At 43.6% G+C, this 19,711-nt stretch overlaps 1 protein-coding gene across 1 annotated transcript; it reads left to right on the top strand.

Annotated features, from left to right (window-relative positions):
- The first annotated feature begins 10,046 nt into the window (after window positions 1-10,046).
- On the top strand, window positions 10,047-19,437 carry LOC135704945 (uncharacterized). Its single transcript, XM_065226486.1, has 5 exons — window positions 10,047-11,024; window positions 12,181-15,829; window positions 16,943-17,219; window positions 17,831-17,985; window positions 19,433-19,437. The coding sequence occupies exons 1-5, from the start codon at window positions 10,047-10,049 to the stop codon at window positions 19,435-19,437; spliced, it is 5,064 nt and encodes a 1,687-aa protein (XP_065082558.1).
- Window positions 19,438-19,711: the final 274 nt, after the last annotated feature.

Below are 19,711 nucleotides of genomic sequence, written 5' to 3'. Positions count from 1 at the left end.
CTATAATATGATATTTTACAATATCGAATTTTGGGGCTACCGGAAGGTTTCGGTAGACCAACTTTCACAAAAAAGACCTATGCACTCATCCAGTTCATCACCAAAACAATGTCTCATCATAGCATCCATATTATCCAAAACCATTAGCTGATGATCAAAATTGCATGCTTCCAAAACTACACGTTTATCAAGCACCTAAAGTGGCGACCAGCGAATCCAAATTGCGCTGGATGAGTCGCATTTGCAGCAGCCACAGAATTATTGGCCGCGTTGTCTTTCGTCATAGCTGATTTGAGACCGGGCTGGATAGTTTGACGGTCGGTATGTCTCATACGTTGAGCCAATTTTAGCGTATGTAACATAATACAAATATAGTGTGAAGCTATGTACATACTGACCTTATTAACACTCGGATTAAGATCTTTCTTAAAGCTGAGTAAATCTTCGTGAGAGATTTTTTACCATATTTACATCTCTTTGATGGACTTTCAGTAGGCCGATTTGACAGCACAACCCGCCCCTGCTGTCACCCTGCTCATGCCGTTGATCACATATTAAGAAAGTGTAAAAGAGAAAGAGATTTCGCAACAAATTCTCTCTATCATACCTGCTTTCTAAGACATGGAGTGGGAGTTGTTCCACCAACGACCCGATGAGACAGCTTATAGAAGTTAAATACATTCAAATTCATATCCCTGTCCATTTGGTTTTTCCTTAATTTCGTTGAACTTCGATGAAATTCTTCAATTTTTTCTGATGTTCTTAGAACTTTTTTTAAGTTCTCAGAACGTCTCTGAGTCTTGTGAGTCGTAAAACCTATCAGAAGGACATTGAATTCCCCTGAAGCTCACAAAACGTCCCTGAAGTTGGCAGAATTTTCCTGAGGTTTATAGAGCTTCTCTGAAGATCGAAGCACATCTTTGAAGATTGAAGAATTTTCCTGAGCTGAGATCAATGAGCTTCTCTGAAGGTTGTTAAACTTCTCTGATTCTTTTGAGGAACGTCTTTAACTTTTCTAAAATTCACTATAATTCCCTATAGTTCGCAGAATTTCCTAGAAAGTCGCTGAGCCTTCCTGAAAGTTTCCTTAGACAAAATATGGGAACTGCAATGAAACTCTAGTAATTCTGTAGTAGTTAAAGGTGAAGGCTACCTTAACTCACTGGGCAAGAGCAGCTAATATCATGTGAGTTTCATTCCTGTATTATCGGCATTATCTGTTAACTGATTTTCAAACAACTTCGGCATGGGTTCCAAAAATCCAAACTAATTTTCTATCCCTCAGGGTTGTAAATGCCACCTTCGTCACCAGCTGAGTACGAGACACAAACATTTCAGATACCTACTAACTCTTTTATTGAACTCTGATAAAAATCTTTCAGCAAACGTCGCTACTAAAGTGGCGTGATTTTTTTTTTTTTACAATCGCTTTTTGAAGCACAACAAGCTAACTCTCTATTTTCTTCGAGAGATTCAAAAAACACTCGAAACAGGCAGAAAATCAATGCCTACTATGATTACGTGGCTGTCTTGGACTGTCATGCTCGTTTATTTCTCTTTTACTCTTATAAGGGAAGAGACATTCAACAAGAAGTTGTTCTAGCAACAAATATTATTTGATTTTGCGCAAAGTTGACATAATCAATACGCATCTTGCTTGAGAGTCAAAGAGAACTCTTTAATGCCATTTGGATTAATTCAACAACTTTTGAACCTGATTTAACTGCATTTGTTCAATTCGCAATAGTTATGTATCGTCAATAGTCCAATATACGCCTTCGTTATCGGCGTTGTAAACTTCAAAACACCATTTCTCAAAAAACCCAAGATGAAATATTTTCAAACCATCTCGGAGTTGATTGTTAGGATCAATACTAACATCCTGTGAAGAAAAAACTGAGGTACATGAATGTTGCAAAAAAAGTGCCTTCAGACATAGCGTGGACCGTTGATTTTCTTACTCTACTTCAATGACGTGAATTTAGTTATCGTAGGTCCACGACTATCGTATGCAGACGATCTCAAAATCTACTTACGGATCTGCTCGATCGATGATTGTCAATTCCTCCAACGTCAGTTTGAAGCGTTTGCCAGCTGGTGCCATTTGAACCGAATGACACTAAATCCTGCGAAGTGTTCAGTCATCACTTTTACCCGAAAGAAAGAACCAGTTATTTTTCACTATGCTCTCCGGGACACCATTATTGAACGTGTGAGCCATGTAAAAGATCTAGGTGTCATCCTGGACTCTCAACTTACATATAAGCAACACATCTCGTACGTCGTCGCAAAAGTCGTCAAGGACATTAAGCTTTATCTTCAGAACAGCTAAGAATTTCTCCGACATCCATTGCCTCAAGTCACTGTATTGTTCCCTGGTACGTTCCATTCTAGAATATTGTTCTGTGGTTTGGAGTCTGAACTACAACAATGGTACTGAGAGAGTCGAGTCCGTTCAACGCCGCTTTCTGCAATACGCGTTGAGAATGTTACCTTGGAGAGACCCGTTTTATTTGCCCAGCTATGAAAGTCGCTGCCAGCTGATCGACTTGGAGCCTTTTCGCACCAGAAGAGATACTTCAAAAGCCCTGCTTGTCGCGGACACGTTACATGGCAGAATTGATTGCATGGCAATCTTGGAGCAAGTAAACATTAACGTCCAACCCCGAATGCTTCGTTACAATGTTATGCTGAGAATGCCACTACGTAGGACAAACTATGCAATCAACGGTGCAATAGGCGAACTTCAGCGAGTATTTAACCGAGTTTCATCAGTATTCGATTTTCACCTGCCACGACTAACACTTCGGAGACGTTTCTCTTCATTCTTCTCCAGAAATGGAAACAGTTAATGATCATGTTTTATTGTTTTGTAGTTTTAACTTATGACTTTAATTTTAATTTTAAGTTAAATCATAATTGGGACCATATCGAGTCTGTTGATGCTGACAAATAAATAAATTTCAGAATATGGGAACTGACATCCGATTGATGACCTTTTCCAATGTGCAAAAAATACTCTTTATTAAATTTATGGTGCTCCTGAAAAGGACTGTTTTGCCGTGATGGTTGAGTAATGCTGAGTTATTAGGGTGTTCAGCACGGATGAGGCTGACTAGCTGTATGTTGTTTGGAACGAGAGTGACACTCTTGGCATAGATGGCCCAAAGCAACTCACGAAGATGGATTACGATCAGTAGTATTGAGGCTTCTTCCTCCTTCTTAGGTGAATGGACGCTCATGTGGACTCCAGCTCGCTGCTTGTGGGCAGCCTTTCGTTGTGTACAATGTTCTGCGCTACGCGCTGAAAGCACTGCTGCTGCTGACGAACGATCGGACATCACCACACACGGTGATTGAATAAGCACCGTTCAGGGAGGCAGGGTCGAATAAGATTTTGAAATCTGTGTCAGGGAATGCGCTATTTTTAGGCAATCGTTGATAATTTTGAACACTATTGCAACAGTTGGACATTTGTGTAATTGTCAGTAGTGACCTATTGAAAATTAATGAAGTGTTCAATTAAGGGGGTATTCCCAATCTTTTGCCTTTTTTCGGCCTGTTTTTCAATTAATTTTTTTTCAAGGAAAATGAATAGTAATGCGCCTAACTCTTTGGGATTCTTGTTTATTGAACATTAAAGTTTACAAATAAATTTTTTTCGACATAAAAAAAGACATTATTGACGTCACAAAATGACGGCAAACAGACCCCTGTTCGCCGCAAACGCCTGGACGGGCGAAGACTTTTCTCTGGAACGGCTTCATCTGAAACAGATTTCGTGATGAAATTAATAATCTGCATAAGATTCTCTGGAGCTTCTCCCGTTGGCAGCAAAAAATCTTGCAAATTAACAAAATGGCGGCCATATGAAAAACCAGGCAATTTTTAGCCCGCTTTTTTGCAGCTTTAAGGTGCTTCAAACAATGTTAAATGTTAATATTTTTGGCTGAAAGTGGGAGAAGCTCCAAAGAATTTAATAAGGAACAAAATGCGCAAAGATTCAAGTCAATATCTCTTATAGTTTCTGAGAAAAATCTTCGCCCGATAAAAAATGTGGTTTCGAGAAAAACGCGTTTAAAGTTTTGACTTTAGTTAAAACCATTTGGGGGTTCTTACCATTAGTCAGCTATGCCTGGACACCGAATTCGCTGATCGGAAAACGGCTTGGAGGGATGAAAGTATATAGTCTAAAGTACAAAAAAAACGTGAAAAAAAAATTTGATCTTTTGAAAAAAAAGATCGGGAATACCCCCTTAAACAGATTCGTAGCAAAATTTCTAATTGATTGGCTTGTTTAGAATTAAAATCCATCAGTCATTAACGGGCCACTTTTCGTAATGCGGTAAATTTTGGTTTTTTTGAAATTGCACCCCCAATACGTTACCGAAAGACGTAATCCTACGTCAAAAAAACCTCGAAAAAAAAAACCCAACCACTGCTCTTTGTATGGGTAACTTTCAAATCCGTTTGTGTAGAGCGGTTAGTGGCATCACGAATCGTTTACTGTCCATAAAAGCATAACTGTCCCATATGGATTTTTGTCTGAAATCAGTTATCCATTAGAACCGATTTTACTATGTGCATTAAAAGCTACATGTTTTGTTCAGAAAATATCGTGAAAAATAGTAAAACTTGGTTGTTGAGTCCGTACACTTCCACGCGGTAGAATCGGTCCGGTGTTCACGCTACCATCGATATCTTCATCAGCAACATGGGCAAGAACATCGCTCAACCTATCACCTATCAGGAACTCAGCTCGGACCACTATCCGGCGGAGACCGAATTTGGTTCCTCGGTGAACCGATTAGATGCTTCATGGCGTACCTACCATCGCGTCAACAAGGTCAATATCAAAACTGCGTCGACGCAACCATCGACTACGATGTCCAACCGGAGACGTCCGAAGACGTTGACCGGTGTCTGCAATCCATCGAGAAGGAAATATCCCTGGATAGGGAACAACACGTGCCAGTATCCAGACTGGTGAGCAATACTCTGAACCTTGACAGATCTACCAAATACCTTATAAGACTCCGTACCACCATCCGGAGGCAGTACCAACACTCTGGTCTGCCTGTCCATAAGACCAATTGCAATCGCCTCACCAAAATTATCCAAGCCATGATGGTGGATCTCAGAAATAACAACTTTGCTAGTAAGATCTGCTTTCTTCCAGATTGTGCTAAGCCGTTCTGGAAACTTACCAAAATTCTTAAAAAAAAAAACTTGCCTAGTCCCACAATCCCAGTCGGCACCGCGGGGTTTTCTGAGGCATAAAATCTATGATCACGCCTTCCTTCGAAAAGTAAAGCTGTTGGTCCCCGGTTCATGAGTTGATGTGTCGATAGGTAGGTTCCAGGTGTAGTAGTTCCTTCCTGGCGTCGGTAGTATTGTTACTCAGTACGGAAAACAAGATCGACGGAAAAAAACCTAGTCCCCATTCCACCACTGCTTCCGCTGAATCGTTCTGACGATTCAGTGGTTCATCTGATAACCCCTGTAGAAAGGCTGCAGTGATAGGTCAACACTTCGTCAGCTCCCACAATCTCGAACAGATCAGTATCAGATTCCCAACATCTTTCCTGAGGAATCCAAGATCACAAATGATGAACTGTTGGCCTATATCAAATTATCCAAAAATATGATGGCCTCAGGTTTCGACAACATCCTCAATCTGGACCCCAAACATTGGTATCCTTGGGCCCATCTTGTTCAATCTATTCACCTCCGATATTCCGGCTCTCCCTGATGGTGAATCGTTGTCTCTGTTCGCAGACGACACAACCCTCACTGGCCGACAGTGGTATTATCATAGAGATAACTCTAAGACTAGTACACTCAAACATATCAAATTTTATGCATTTTATGGTTTTTCAAAATTTATACATTGGTCCGATTAAAATTTTCGTCAAAATTATACTAAGTCCGAATAACGGAGTGAAATTCGATCAGTGTTTACAAAAATGACAGGAAAAAGGACATCTGGATTCAATGAGGTACAGAGAGAGGTGAAGCAGATGGTGAAATATGGTTGTATTAGTAAACCAAAAAATCAACGTAAACGCAAGTAGTGACGTCACTAATTGCTTGTATCGTACAGGGGTTTTACTCACACAACTTAACCGATTGCTTCACCTCGGTAATCCAGCTCATTGATCTGTATTCTCTTCGGATTTTCCTGCTGGTGAAGAGCTTCGTCCCAGCGGATTTCTAACAAGTTTGACAGATAAAATGAGGGGTTATTGGTTTTTCCTATGTTTCGAGGGGTGAATCGATTAGCTTGGGACCGAAGAGAGTACCAGAGCTAAGCCAAAAAGTTGAGCACGGTTTTTCGGGATCTTCTAGTCTTAGAGTTACCTCTATGTTTCTACTGCGCCTGTGATCTGCTGGGCAGCTAGACTGCGTGAGCACGAGTTCATCATAATGAACATCGAAATTGTAAGTATCGTTTTAAATACTGTTCATAAAAATTAAGTTATCGTTTCACCCCTCGAAACATAGGAAATTCCACTAGCCCATCATTTTATCTGTCAAACTTTCATAGCGAATCAAAACAAACATAGTGTAGTACTAGAATTTTGACTAGAATGGGGTACGTTAATCGATTTGCTTGGGACCAATAGGCTGGTCAAGTAGTGAGCCAATTTCAAATCGATAGTTTCGTATTGATTGTTGGTATTATGGGAGAAAACTGCTTTTTATCGTTTCATTAAAGCAGGTTTAGTCCGGGAAAATGTGTTAGTTCTATTGTAGTGCAGCTCCAGTGACCCATTTCAGAATGCCTGGGAATTCATGACCACTCCGAAGTCACTTTTACTTACAATAAGCTCCGCATGTTCACTCATTTATCAAATGGATAATATTATGAGTTATCTCTATGATATTATCATGAGCACACTTCCAGATTCAAAAATAATCATTTCCAAATCTGGCTCGTATATAGTTTTGTAATTTGTTCAACTACATTCGTTTCGAAATCCTCTTGATTCATCTGGCGGCAGCCTGTATTCCGTTTGTATATTGTTTCTTTTATCGTTTCTCTTCTCTTTTCCCCCTTTGCATTCCCTTGTTATCATCTGAAATATAGATTCTTCTAATATAATTGACTTATATTTTTTTATTCAATAATCCTTCACTTTTTCACTAATAACTCTTAGCGCACTTATGACATAGTTCTAAGGTTCTAATGCCGTATAGAGAGTTGCTGCAATGATATTTGGTTAGCTAAAGTCAGTTACCTGACTGGTTGGGAACGGGAGCTTAAGCAATGGCTATCATGTATGCATCTACCAGATCAGAGTAGATGCTTTCACTTGAAGTATTTTATGATTTCTGGTGGTTTGCGTTGTAAGAAACAAAGGAATTTAAATTTTTCGCAATGCTTTCCATTGTACAAAGCATTAGGTGCATGGCAGAGCGAATGTTGCTGACCGAGCTGACCTTCAAAAGGAATAACAGTTATTAATAAATTCTTTTGTGCGCTCGGTCACCAGCTTTCACTCTGTCAGGGGCCTAAAAAGCCACCCACATTAGATTCGTTTGCGTTGCGTTGACGTAAATTTGACTGTTAGACGATATAGCTGCCACAAGGGGTAGGTCACTCCACACACCAATCTTGGATCAACATTTTTCTCAGTGTGCCGCAGGTGTGCCGATTGTACCGGCCATGCTGGTCATAGAGCATTATGGTATATTTGGCCACCCGGTACTTCTGACTGCTTGAATGTTTTGGTTTGCAATCGCAACGGCCACGAAAATGTAGAATATCGTGGTCGATAAGGAATCCTTCTTCTACCGACGAATAAAACGCATCTATGCCAACTGGAAGGAACCAGAGTTTTCCCATGATGATTAGCTGCAGAAGGTGGATTATATTCTGACGGCGGTCGGCGTAGACGAGGAAACCATCTACAGCAAATCCACCTCGCAGCAGACCTGGCTGCTGGGATACGAGCTGACCGATACGATTACAGTGCTGTGCGAAAAGTTCATCTTTTTCCTGACCAGCAAGAAGATCGACTTCTTGAAGCAGGACGAGAAGGACGGTGATGAGGGTGTCTGCGAGCAGCATGAAACTACGGATGCAGCCAACCGCACTGACTAAGTTAAGGTACTCCACGGTGCTAAAAATCGGTTGAGTGTGGTGGCTAGTGGTAGTGAACCGATTCGCCGTGGTCACTCACTACTACGCACGAACTGCACGGAGAAGGAGAGAGTTTCTCGCCGAAGAATGTGGGAAGTAGAATTATGCGATAGAAATGTAAATATAGGAAATTAATTAGTCTAGAAGGTACACCGTCGCGAGTAGTCGACCGGGGGCGAACCCCGTACGCAAAAAATATATGTTTTAGTTTTAATTAAAGTAATAAATTAGTGTATATTAATAAAATTCGATGTAGTGTTTAGCTCGGTGTTTTAGTGGCAATAAATGTATTTTGTGTGGACATTGGTGTAGTTGGTGCTTGCGAAAGAAGGTCTACGGATGACGGAAGGCAACAGGATCAAGTAAGGAGGATAAAGGGAACGTTCGCCTGGCAAGTGGAAGTCATCACCAATCGGTCGGGACGGTCCCCGACATAATTTGGTCCTTCGAGCCGGATCTTTCCACTGCCGGTGGACTACGGATCGGTCGGATTTCGAAGATCTGGCCAAAACCATCGACATTACGCCATCGAACGAGCTGCACACCGCCAGCCTCGTATGCAACAAAGGTTCTACGCCATACTTAAGTGCCCTGAAAAAGACCCATCGCCATCTAAAGCCGTTATCAAAGGGATCCGATCGCCATCGTCGATGATAGTGAAAGGATCTATTGCCAACATACAACACCACCTATTATCCTGCGTCAGGAAAGCCACCATCACTGGAAATCATCAACAACAGCTGCGGTACAGTGAGGAAAATCGCCATCGCTGACGTGCAACAATCGTTACGAATGGAATTGTGAATTCGCAAGGCCAATACCGATTCTCAGCAGAATTGTAGACAACCATAGCGTTGTTCTACTACCGTTCAGGTACGTAAGAACTGGTATATGTCCGCCGAAGCGACAAATATTCCTTACTAACGCCCACATTTCAATTCGTTGTCTGTTGCTGTTGAATCAACGAGTGAATTCGGACGTCGAAGTGGTGAATCAGTTCACGAAGAACTTGATTTCGAGCACCATTCGAGGAATTCGGTGATGATTGAGGGCGGTCGACTACAATTCTGGCGCTGCCTTCCTCACGACTAGACGAGACAGCGACAACACGATAGCTTCAGGCTTGGGCATCGTACATCGGTCATCGTAGCCAGGTAAATACATTTTACAGTATATGCCCAGCCGAAGCTGGAATTGATTGATACCGCACCTAAATAAATTTAACCTTTCGATGCTATTTGGACTATTGGAGTCAATTCATTCACGAACGCAAGCCCTGAGGTTTTGTTTGTTTTCGGACTGCTACTTTACATTCTGCGTGACGTTCAGCACCATCTGTAGTTCTCCAGGTGAGAATAAGTATATGTCCTGCCGAAGCAGACTCTCTTGTTATACTACATTGGTACTTTTCTCCTTCGCTGCACTGGATAAACAATCGAGACGATCTTGCCGTTTGTATACATTCGTGACTAGAGGATAGTTATCGTGATTGAGCCAAATTTGGATTCGGCTGCTGGTACAGACTGCCGTTTGCACGGGTAAGCCGAACGGTATATGTTCAGCCGAAGCTCAAATATAGATTACTACATTAGCTTTTCCACTCTTTCGCTCTTCACTGGCTCGAGTTCGAATCTGAGGTTACGGATTGTACGTTTTGAGGCGCACCGTTTTGGAATATACTGCTATCTGGCTTCGGTAGCACCACTGGTTCCTCTCACAGGTGAGTTGAACAGTATATGCCCAGCCGAAGCAGACAATTTGTATACTACATCGTGGATTCCTTTCGATTCTCTGATCTTCCAACGTTTCGCCAAACTTCGAGAGGATCAACAACTAGTACCTACCAACTGACTGGCTCTTGGTTCTTCGTTTCCGTACCGTGATTCCTCCAACAACAACCATGTCAACGAAGATTACCAGGTCAACCGACTCCTTGAAAGCGTTGAAGTCAAAACTCAAGGGTCTTCGAGCGTCGTTAAACAACATTAGTCAGTTCGTTAGGTATTATAAAGAGGGTACAACAGCTAGTCAGGTCAATGTCCGCCTCGAACGTATAGATTTGTTGTGGGAGCAAATTAGTGAGACTTCTTGGGAGATCGAATCGCATGAGGACTATGAAGAGCAAGAAGGTGTCGAAAAGGAGCAACTGGAGTTCGAGAATCGCTACTACGATGCGAAATCATTCTTGATGGAGAAGGCCAAGGAGTTCCAGGATGAAGCAGCCCTAAACCAGTCAACACGGAGTGCGGACGCCACCAGTACACATGGTACAATGGACCGTGTACGCCTGCCGCAAATCAAGCTCCAGACTTTCGACGGAGACATCGATGACTGGCTGAGTTTCAGGGATCTCTACACGTCCTTGATCCATGAGAAGGCAGAACTTCCGGATGTGGAGAAATTTCACTATCTGAAGGGTTGCTTAGCAGGCGAAGCTAAGGCGCTAGTCGATCCGCTGAAGATAACTAGCGAAAATTATAAAATAGCTTGGGAGTCGTTGCTAAAACGCTTCAACAACAGCAAGCTACTGAAGAGGAAGCAAGTACAAGCGTTAGTGAAACTGCCTTCACTTACCAAGGAATCGGTCACGGATCTCCACAAACTGGCTGATGGATTCGATCGTGCGATTCAGATATTGGATCAAGTCATTGAACCAGCCGAATACAAGGATTTGCTGCTGGTAGAACTGCTGAGTTCTCGTCTGGATCCAGTCACTCGACGGGGCTGGGAGGAACACACGTCCGCTAAGGAGCAAGACACTCTACAGGACTTGCAGGAGTTCCTACATCGGAGAATTCAAATCCTGGAGTCTCTACCAGCGAAGGCAGAACCCAAAAACGAGCCACAACAACCCAGACGGAAGTCGTTTTCACCGAAGGTTACCCGAAAAAAAATAACAACAAAAATACATTAAAAAACAATGTAACAATAAGACGAAAATTATTGTCTTAACAATGATTTATATTGTTACGTCTACAATAAATTTACCTTGATTTATGTTGTACAAAACAATAAATTTCATGGTAAATGGAAAATTTACAATAAAAAAGGGGGGTTGTTAAGTATCTTAACAATGAAATTTTCGTGATTTTCCCATATAATTTTTTTTCAATAACATTATATATTATTGTTATTTTACTGTTGGTTGGCGAATTTATTTATTAAAAAAATAACAGTGTACTTTAGAGTGTTTGTGTTGGCTTGACAGATCTACTTTATCGACTTTAAAAATAAATCGAAAAAATAAAACATTGCCCCGGGAAGGGAAGGGGGTGGTATGTCTGTTACGGGTGGTCCTTTTTTTACTGGTTATGGATCGAGATTCGATCCGGAACTTGTGAGAAATGCAGGCCAACTCCCCTGCGCTCGATATCCCTAGGTCACGTCTCCTTGGTGGTTGAGCGTCGTTGATAAGTTAATGCATTCGACTGGAGAGAATCACCCATGAAATATGCTTCCACCTGAGAGTTCCTTCCTGAGATCTTCAAGTGGTGGAATTTTTTATTATTATTGTATGATTATTGACTGCACGGACAAGGTCTCCATTAAGCTTTAGAGAGGGTCTAGGATAAGATATGAGCGGACGCGGACTGCCTGGTTTTGAGCCAAACGAACTGTCAAAGCCAGAGCCATACGAGCAGCGCCTATCTTAATTACATTGGCAGTGTTGCTGACCCTCTCATAGTCTGCATGCTTCAATCAGATTTATTTTTATTGTTCGTGAAGTAACCCACAATGAAAATACACCAATATTTAATGTAACAACAATTTTTATTGTAATAGAGTTGTTCATTATTGTTCATGATCGAATCATGTTAACAATAAAATAAATTAAAAATACGATAAAAATCATTGTAACAACATTTTATTATGTACATTCATTGTACATCTAGGTAGCAGTTTTGCCGTTTTCGGAAGAGTACAACATTATAACAATCATTTTTATTGTCGACAATAAATATTAATGTTAGAGCATTGTTTCCACTGAAAATTTCACTGTAATTTTTTTTTCGGGTAGCCACAACGCCGTACAGTGGAACACCGCTAAGTGCCCATCGTGTACGGAGGTTCATGGACTACATACGTGTCCAGCCTTCCTGAAAATGTCGCTGTCCAGCAGGGAGTCGTTTCTACGAGCACAGTCACTCTGCCGAAACTGTCTCAAACGAGGACATCTAGCTCGAGATTGCTCGTCGAAGTTTTCGTGTCGCAACTGCAAGGCTCGACACCACACACTGCTGTGCTTCAAGGGCGAAGGAAGAAGCAGTAGGAATGGATCACCCGAGAAGGCCAATTCGGGTAAAACTGGCAACCGGAACGACTCGAGTTTTGATCCCAAGGCAGCGAATGCAGCATCGGTCGAGACAGCATCGTCAAACACGGCGCAGCTTCCGACATCGCAGGTACTTCTGGCTACGGCAGTAGTTGTAATCGAGGACAACCAGGGTTCTCGCTATCCGGCACGCGCGCTATTAGATTCCGGGTCGGAATGCAACTTCATCTCTGAAGGTCTGAGTCAGTTGATGAAGGTTGCTAGCCAGAAGGTGGATATTTCGATATTGGGCATCGGACAATCCGGAACGAGGGTCACACGAAAGATTCAAGCCGTCATCAAGTCTCGAGTCTCGTCGTACTCTAGACCGATGGATTTTCTCGTCTTGCCGAAGGTCACAGCTTGTCTGCCCACTTCTACAGTGCAGGCAAATGGATGGGACATACCGGCAGACATCGAACTTGCAGATCCTGAATTCTTCCGCTCGAGAAAGGTCGACTTGGTCATGGGCATCCAAGCTTTCTTCAGCTTCTTCCCATCCGGAAGGGAGATTCCGCTGGGAACCGGTCTGCCAGTACTCACCGAGTCAGTTTTCGGATGGATAGTGACAGGCGAGGTCGCTACATCAAATCCTGGTGTGAGATATTCATGCAACATGTCGGTATCGAGCAATCTGGAGGAGCTAATGGCACGGTTTTGGTCCTGCGAGGAAGTGGGAGCCGTCAACAAGTTATCTCCGGACGAGACGCGCTGCGAAGAGCAATTCGAGCGCACTGTCGAACGGAATTCGGAAGGCCGATACACCGTTACTCTCCCTAAGAACGACAATGTTTTAGCGGAACTAGGCGAATCGAGAGACATCGCGCTACGACGTCTTCGAGCTGTGGAACGACGACTGGAAAAGGATCCAGACCTTCAGAAGCAGTACTTCAACTTCATGACCGAATACCTCGAGCTCGGTCACATGAGAAGAGTGGACGATAAAGAGGAGGGGACAGTTAAACGATGTTTCCTGCCACATCATCCTGTAATCAAGGAGTCAAGCACCACGACCAAAGTCAGGGTGGTCTTCGATGCTTCGTGCAAGACGTCTTCTGGGATTTCACTGAACGATGCGCTCTATGCTGGACCTGTGGTACAACAGGATTTACGGTCGATTGTTCTGCGCAGTCGTACACGTCAGCTGATGGTTGTAGCCGACGTTGAGAAGATGTTCCGACAGATTTGGACGAACTTGGTCGACACTCCTCTTCAATGCGTTCTTTGGTTGGGAACCGATGGAAGCGTTGTAGCGTATGAACTGCTGACGGTGACATATGGCACCAAATCAGCACCGTACCTGGCGACTCGTACGTTGAAGCAGCTGGCAAGTGACGAACGAGAGCAGTTTTCCTTGGCTGCACCAGCGGTAGAAGAGGACGTGTATATGGACGACGTTATATCTGGAGCGGACGACGTCGAATCTGCGGTCGAATTGAGGCGACAAATCGACGCAATGATGAACAGTGGAGGATTCAAGTTGCGAAAATGGGCCTCCAACTGTCCAGCTGTTCTTGAAGACATTCCCAAGGAGAATTTGGCGCTACCGGATTCTAATGGGATCGACTGGGACCAGGATGCAGAGGTGAAAACATTGGGTTTGACCTGGCTTCCCAACGTGGACTGTTTCAAGTTCTCGTTCACGATACCACCACTAACGGATGACCAGATCCTAACGAAGCGACAAGTGCTCTGCTTCATTGCGAGATTGTTTGATCCACTGGGACTGCTCGGTGCGACGATCACAGCAGCGAAAATATTCATGCAAAGGCTCTGGTGTATGAAGGGCGAACACGGCCAATGTCTGCAATGGGACGACCCACTACCTGGAACGGTGGGTGAGGAATGGCGAGCATTTCACAAGCAAATTCCTGCACTGAACATGCTTCGCATACAACGGTGTGTCATAGCACCAACAGCGGTGTCCGTGCAATACCACTGCTTCTCAGATGCATCAATTCTCGCTTACGGTGCGACGATCTACGTTCGGAGTGAACGACAAGATGGTTCGGTTTCGGTGCACCTTCTGACCTCGAAATCAAAGGTAGCACCTCTCAAGGTGCAATCACTACCACGGTTGGAGCTATGTGGTGCTCTTCTAGCGGCTCAGCTTTGGGAAAGGGTAGCGGAATCTCTGAAGGCAGACGGCAGCGTTCACTTCTGGTCGGACTCAACCTGTGTTCTCCACTGGATTCGTTCTTCTCCAGGAACGTGGACCACTTTCGTGGCGAACAGGGTCGCCAAAATTCAAGCGCTGACAAAGGGAAACAATTGGCGACATGTTTCGGGAATCACCAATCCTGCTGACCTAATTTCACGCGGAATCGCTCCGAAGGACATTGTCGAGAACAACTTATGGTGGCATGGGCCTACCTGGTTAGAGGATCCTCCCGAAGAATGGCCGAAAGGAGCTGGAAACCCACCAGAAGGAGAATTAGAACGACGACGCAATGTGGTGGTTTGCGCTTCGTCGATGGAAAAGGAGTTCGTTTCGGATTACTTAGTGAAGTTCTCATCGTTTACTAGGCTAATTCGTACAACAGCTTACTGGCTACGCTTCATGGACAACTTACGGTGTCCAGAAGAACAAAGACGGACAGGTTTTCTATCCGCTAGCGAGCTGAAACTAGCCGAATGGGCGATCATCCGGAAGGTGCAAGCGGAGTCATTCTCGGAGGAGATCAAGCATCTGTCGTCAGGTTCTTCTGTTCGTCGAAATTCGCCCTTGCGATGGTTTAACCCTCGAACCGACGAAAACGGCATCCTGCGAGTTGGTGGTAGACTAGCGCACTCTGAGGAATCACAGCAGATGAAACATCCGATGGTTTTACCGGCTAGACATCCATTCACGGAATTAGTTCTACGCTATCATCACCACAAACATCTCCACGCTGGACCCCAACTACTTTTGGGTACGGTTCGGCAACGATATTGGCCACTAGGCGGTAGAAATCTTGCGCGGAAGGTTGTTCGTCAGTGCCAGCGTTGTTTTCGAGCGAGACCGTCGATCATCCAGCAGCAAATGGGCGAGTTACCGGCTGCTAGAGTTACGGTTTCGAGACCGTTTTCCAAGACTGGGGTCGATTTCTTCGGACCAGTATACATTCGAGCAGGACGTGGACGACAATCAACCAAAGCCTACGTTTCGATCTTCGTGTGCATGGCAACGAAAGCGGTTCATATGGAACTCGTGTCAGATTTGTCGACGGAACGGTTTCTACAGGCTTTGCGGAGATTCTTTGCCCGCCGAGGACGATGCACAGATGTCTATTCGGACAACGGGACGAATTTTGTAGGAGCAAGAAACCAGATCCAGGAGCTATTCGCGATGCTGAAAGATAAAACACATCGTGAGAAGGTGTCTAAGGAATGTGCGGATGAAGGGATTTTTTGGCATTTTAACCCCCCGAGCGCCCCACATTTCGGAGGATTATGGGAGGCAGCGGTACGTTCTGCGAAGTACCACCTTCTACGAGTTCTCGGTGGAAATCCAGTGTCGCAAGAAGATTTCGTCACTCTCTTAGCACAGGTGGAGGGATGCATGAACTCAAGGCCATTAACATCATTATCGGATGATCCTCTTGATCTTGAGCCATTAACACCGGCACACTTCCTGACGGGAGGTTCACTACATGCTATGCCAGATCCAAATTTGAGCGATGTTCAGATGAATCGTCTATCCAGATGGCAATTAGTCCAGCGGCAGCTCCAAGATTTCTGGATACGTTGGCGCCGTGAATATTTAACGCAGCTTCAATCACGAACAAAAAATTGGCAGCCAGCAGCAGAAATGCAAATCGGCAGACTTGTTGTTATTGTTGACACAAATCAACCACCCACACAATGGAAGATGGGTCGTATACAAGAACTTCACCCAGGTGATGATGGAGTCACTAGAGTGGTTACAGTACGAACATCAACCGGTTCGATGAAACGTCCGGTAGAAAAATTGTGTTTACTACCGTCACCAGAGCAAAACCAAACCTCAGATCAAAATTGAATCGGTGGTCCAGTGCGTCGAAAGGAGTTCTTTTCTTTTCTTTATTTTCAGAAGTTTTCCCGGTAACTTCAGGGTGGGTGAGAATGTCTGCGAGCAGCATGAAACTACGGATGCAGCCAACCGCACTGACTAAGTTAAGGTACTCCACGGTGCTAAAAATCGGTTGAGTGTGGTGGCTAGTGGTAGTGAACCGATTCGCCGTGGTCACTCACTACTACGCACGAACTGCACGGAGAAGGAGAGAGTTTCTCGCCGAAGAATGTGGGAAGTAGAATTATGCGATAGAAATGTAAATATAGGAAATTAATTAGTCTAGAAGGTACACCGTCGCGAGTAGTCGACCGGGGGCGAACCCCGTACGCAAAAAATATATGTTTTAGTTTTAATTAAAGTAATAAATTAGTGTATATTAATAAAATTCGATGTAGTGTTTAGCTCGGTGTTTTAGTGGCAATAAATGTATTTTGTGTGGACATTGGTGTAGTTGGTGCTTGCGAAAGAAGGTCTACGGATGACGGAAGGCAACAGGATCAAGTAAGGAGGATAAAGGGAACGTTCGCCTGGCAAGTGGAAGTCATCACCAATCGGTCGGGACGGTCCCCGACAGAGGGCATTCCGTCGGTGAAGCTGTTGGTTCGAGATAAGAACGACAAAGACAAGACCAATTTTGAAAAGCTGCTGGAGGCGATCAAGGGATCCAAGGGCAAAACGTTGGCCGTCTTCTTCAAGGACAACTTCCCGGGTGGATTCTGTGAATATTGGTGAGTCTTCGTCAAGGACAAGAGCTTCGACACGGTGGACATTAGCGTCTCAATCGGATACATCTTGTGCTCCAAGGAGGACTCCGAGGTTATCACCAGGGGGTGGAAACTAACGATTTTAAATTGATTCACTGCTTGAGGTGCCTATTGGTCCCAAGTACTTCTATGGCGTACCCCATTCTAGTTGAAATTTTATTACTACACTATGTTTGTTTTGATTCGCTATGAAAGTTTGACAGATAACATCAGGGGTGTGTGGATTCATGCAGAACATGCAGGGGTGAGTGAAATAGCTTGGGACTGCTTGGGACCGTTGTTCTGGTACTGAGTGAGCCAAAAATAATAATGATTTTCTTCGGGACCCAGTGGTCTTAGAGTTACCTCTATGTTATCACCATCAAGAATGCCTACCTGGTGACGGTAGACGTATTCAACAAATACCTCAAGGATCACACCATGGAGATTATTGATACAGATGAGAAAGTAAAGCATGCCAAACTGTCAGAGGGTGTCAAGCAGACTCTGACAGACAAAAGTTACGTCTCCGGTGTGGATACCAACTAGCCGGACATGTGCTACCCGGTGATTATTCAGTCGGGTGGCAATTACAGCTTGAAGTTCAGTGTATTCATCGACAAGAACTATCTGCATTTCCGATCGATCATATGTGCTCTGGGTGCGCGTTACAAGTCCTACTGCTCTAATGTTGTACGAACGTTGCTGGTCAATCCGACGGAAACGATTCAGAAGCACTACACCCATAGAGGTAACTCTATTAAGACCAGAAGGTCCCGATGAAACGAGCTCAACATTTTGGCTCAGCTCTGGTACTATCTTCGGTCCCAAACTAATCGATGCACATAGGAAAATCCACGAACCCCTCATTTTATCTGTCAAACTTTCATAGCGAATCAAAACAAACATAGTGTAGTACTGGAACTTATACTAGAATGAGGTACGTTAATCGATTTGCTTGGGACCAATAGGCTAGTCAAGTAGTAAGCCAATTTAAAATCGTTAGTTTCGTATTGATTGTTGCTACACCTTTCTGCTCAATCTGGAAGAGGAACTGCTAAAGGTTATGGCAGGCCCCGTAACGTGGGTAGATCACCTTTTCGTGGTACGTTACGGGATGTAAGATCTACCACCGATTTCTAGTCCTTGCTACTTCAAACTAGGGGAACAGGATTTTTCAGTAATCCAATGAACACATCTCAGTCCTTGTTATTTTTTATGCCTTGTTGATAGTGACAAGACTCGGCTTTGTCTACCGAGGATGATCTTGAAACATAGAAAAAATGAGTTAGTTGTCTTCATCTATGTGATTCCTAATCTTCTATTCGTTGTTCCCTAGTTTGAAGACTAGGGTTCTGATGCATGGTCATTATCGGTGTCATTGCTTTGTTGCTAAGGAATCCAATTTTGACTGACAAAGGGGCGCGCCTTTGGAGGGTGTTTCAACACTCCGAAGGGTATAAATAGCGGGACCTTTCAATTAGAGTCGGATCCTTGCGATAAATGCAAGAGTGGCAACTGTAAAAAAATCGAATAATACTTCATCATTTCTCAATAGTGATGGAGTAATACGACATGCACTAAACTAAGGACACGGGATATACTACAATAGATCAATTTACTGGTCGCAGTAGTGTTAGATCCCGAACAGAGGAAAAAAAAAGGTTATGATTCAGGGCTTGAAGCTCTTGGAGGTTTCTCGACGTCAGAATGTATTATGCCAAGAAGGAGGATCTCAAGCTAAGACGTTCGGTTTTGCCATCGGGTTGGAGTTCCGGGAGATTACGGTCGGTTTTAAAATTGTAAGTTAATTAGGTTCTATTAGGTTGATTGGTAGCAATAACAATTCCGTGTGATTGTCCCGTGAAAAGTAGTTCGGTTTCGTTCAAGTGAGTTTGGTTTGGTAGATTGAGGTAACCCTTATAAAAATAATCATAAAAAAGAGCTTGACGACGTGTTTGGGGTATCATCCAAACCATTTGTGGGGTAGTCTACCCATCCGGGATACAGTTCGTTTATTAATGAACGACTCGGGAGTGGCAAGATGTGGCCTTATAAGGACCATACTTTTCAGAAGCAAATCACCAGCACTCGGTCAATTGGTCATCTACCAAACCAAACTCAGTTGAACAATATCGAACTACATTTTCACGCCACAATCATACTCAACCTAATTAACTTACATTTTTTTCTTTTAGGTTAGGTTAGGTTCTTTTAATTTAAACCGAAATTTCCTTGTCACTCGTATGTAAATACTGTGGGAATCCCAGCGCAAGCAGATGTACACAGGTTTATCCAAACCGAACTACCGGACAATAAACACCCGTCTCGGGAGTCGCGTGATACCAAAGAAAAATAACCGCGGACTACGTTCTACGTGCGTCTTTATTTACAAGTTACAATGGACTAGTCAACAAACATAAATTGTACACACATCAGCAATTTATGCTTCGTCAGTCTCTCACTCTCACGCACTC

This window comes from Ochlerotatus camptorhynchus, unplaced genomic scaffold (assembly GCF_037179485.1).
Source record: "Ochlerotatus camptorhynchus isolate MF236.1 unplaced genomic scaffold, CSIRO-AGI_Acam_v1.1 ptg000251l, whole genome shotgun sequence".
Taxonomy (NCBI): Eukaryota; Metazoa; Arthropoda; class Insecta; order Diptera; family Culicidae; genus Ochlerotatus; species Ochlerotatus camptorhynchus.
This window is presented reverse-complemented; position numbering and strand designations above follow the sequence as displayed.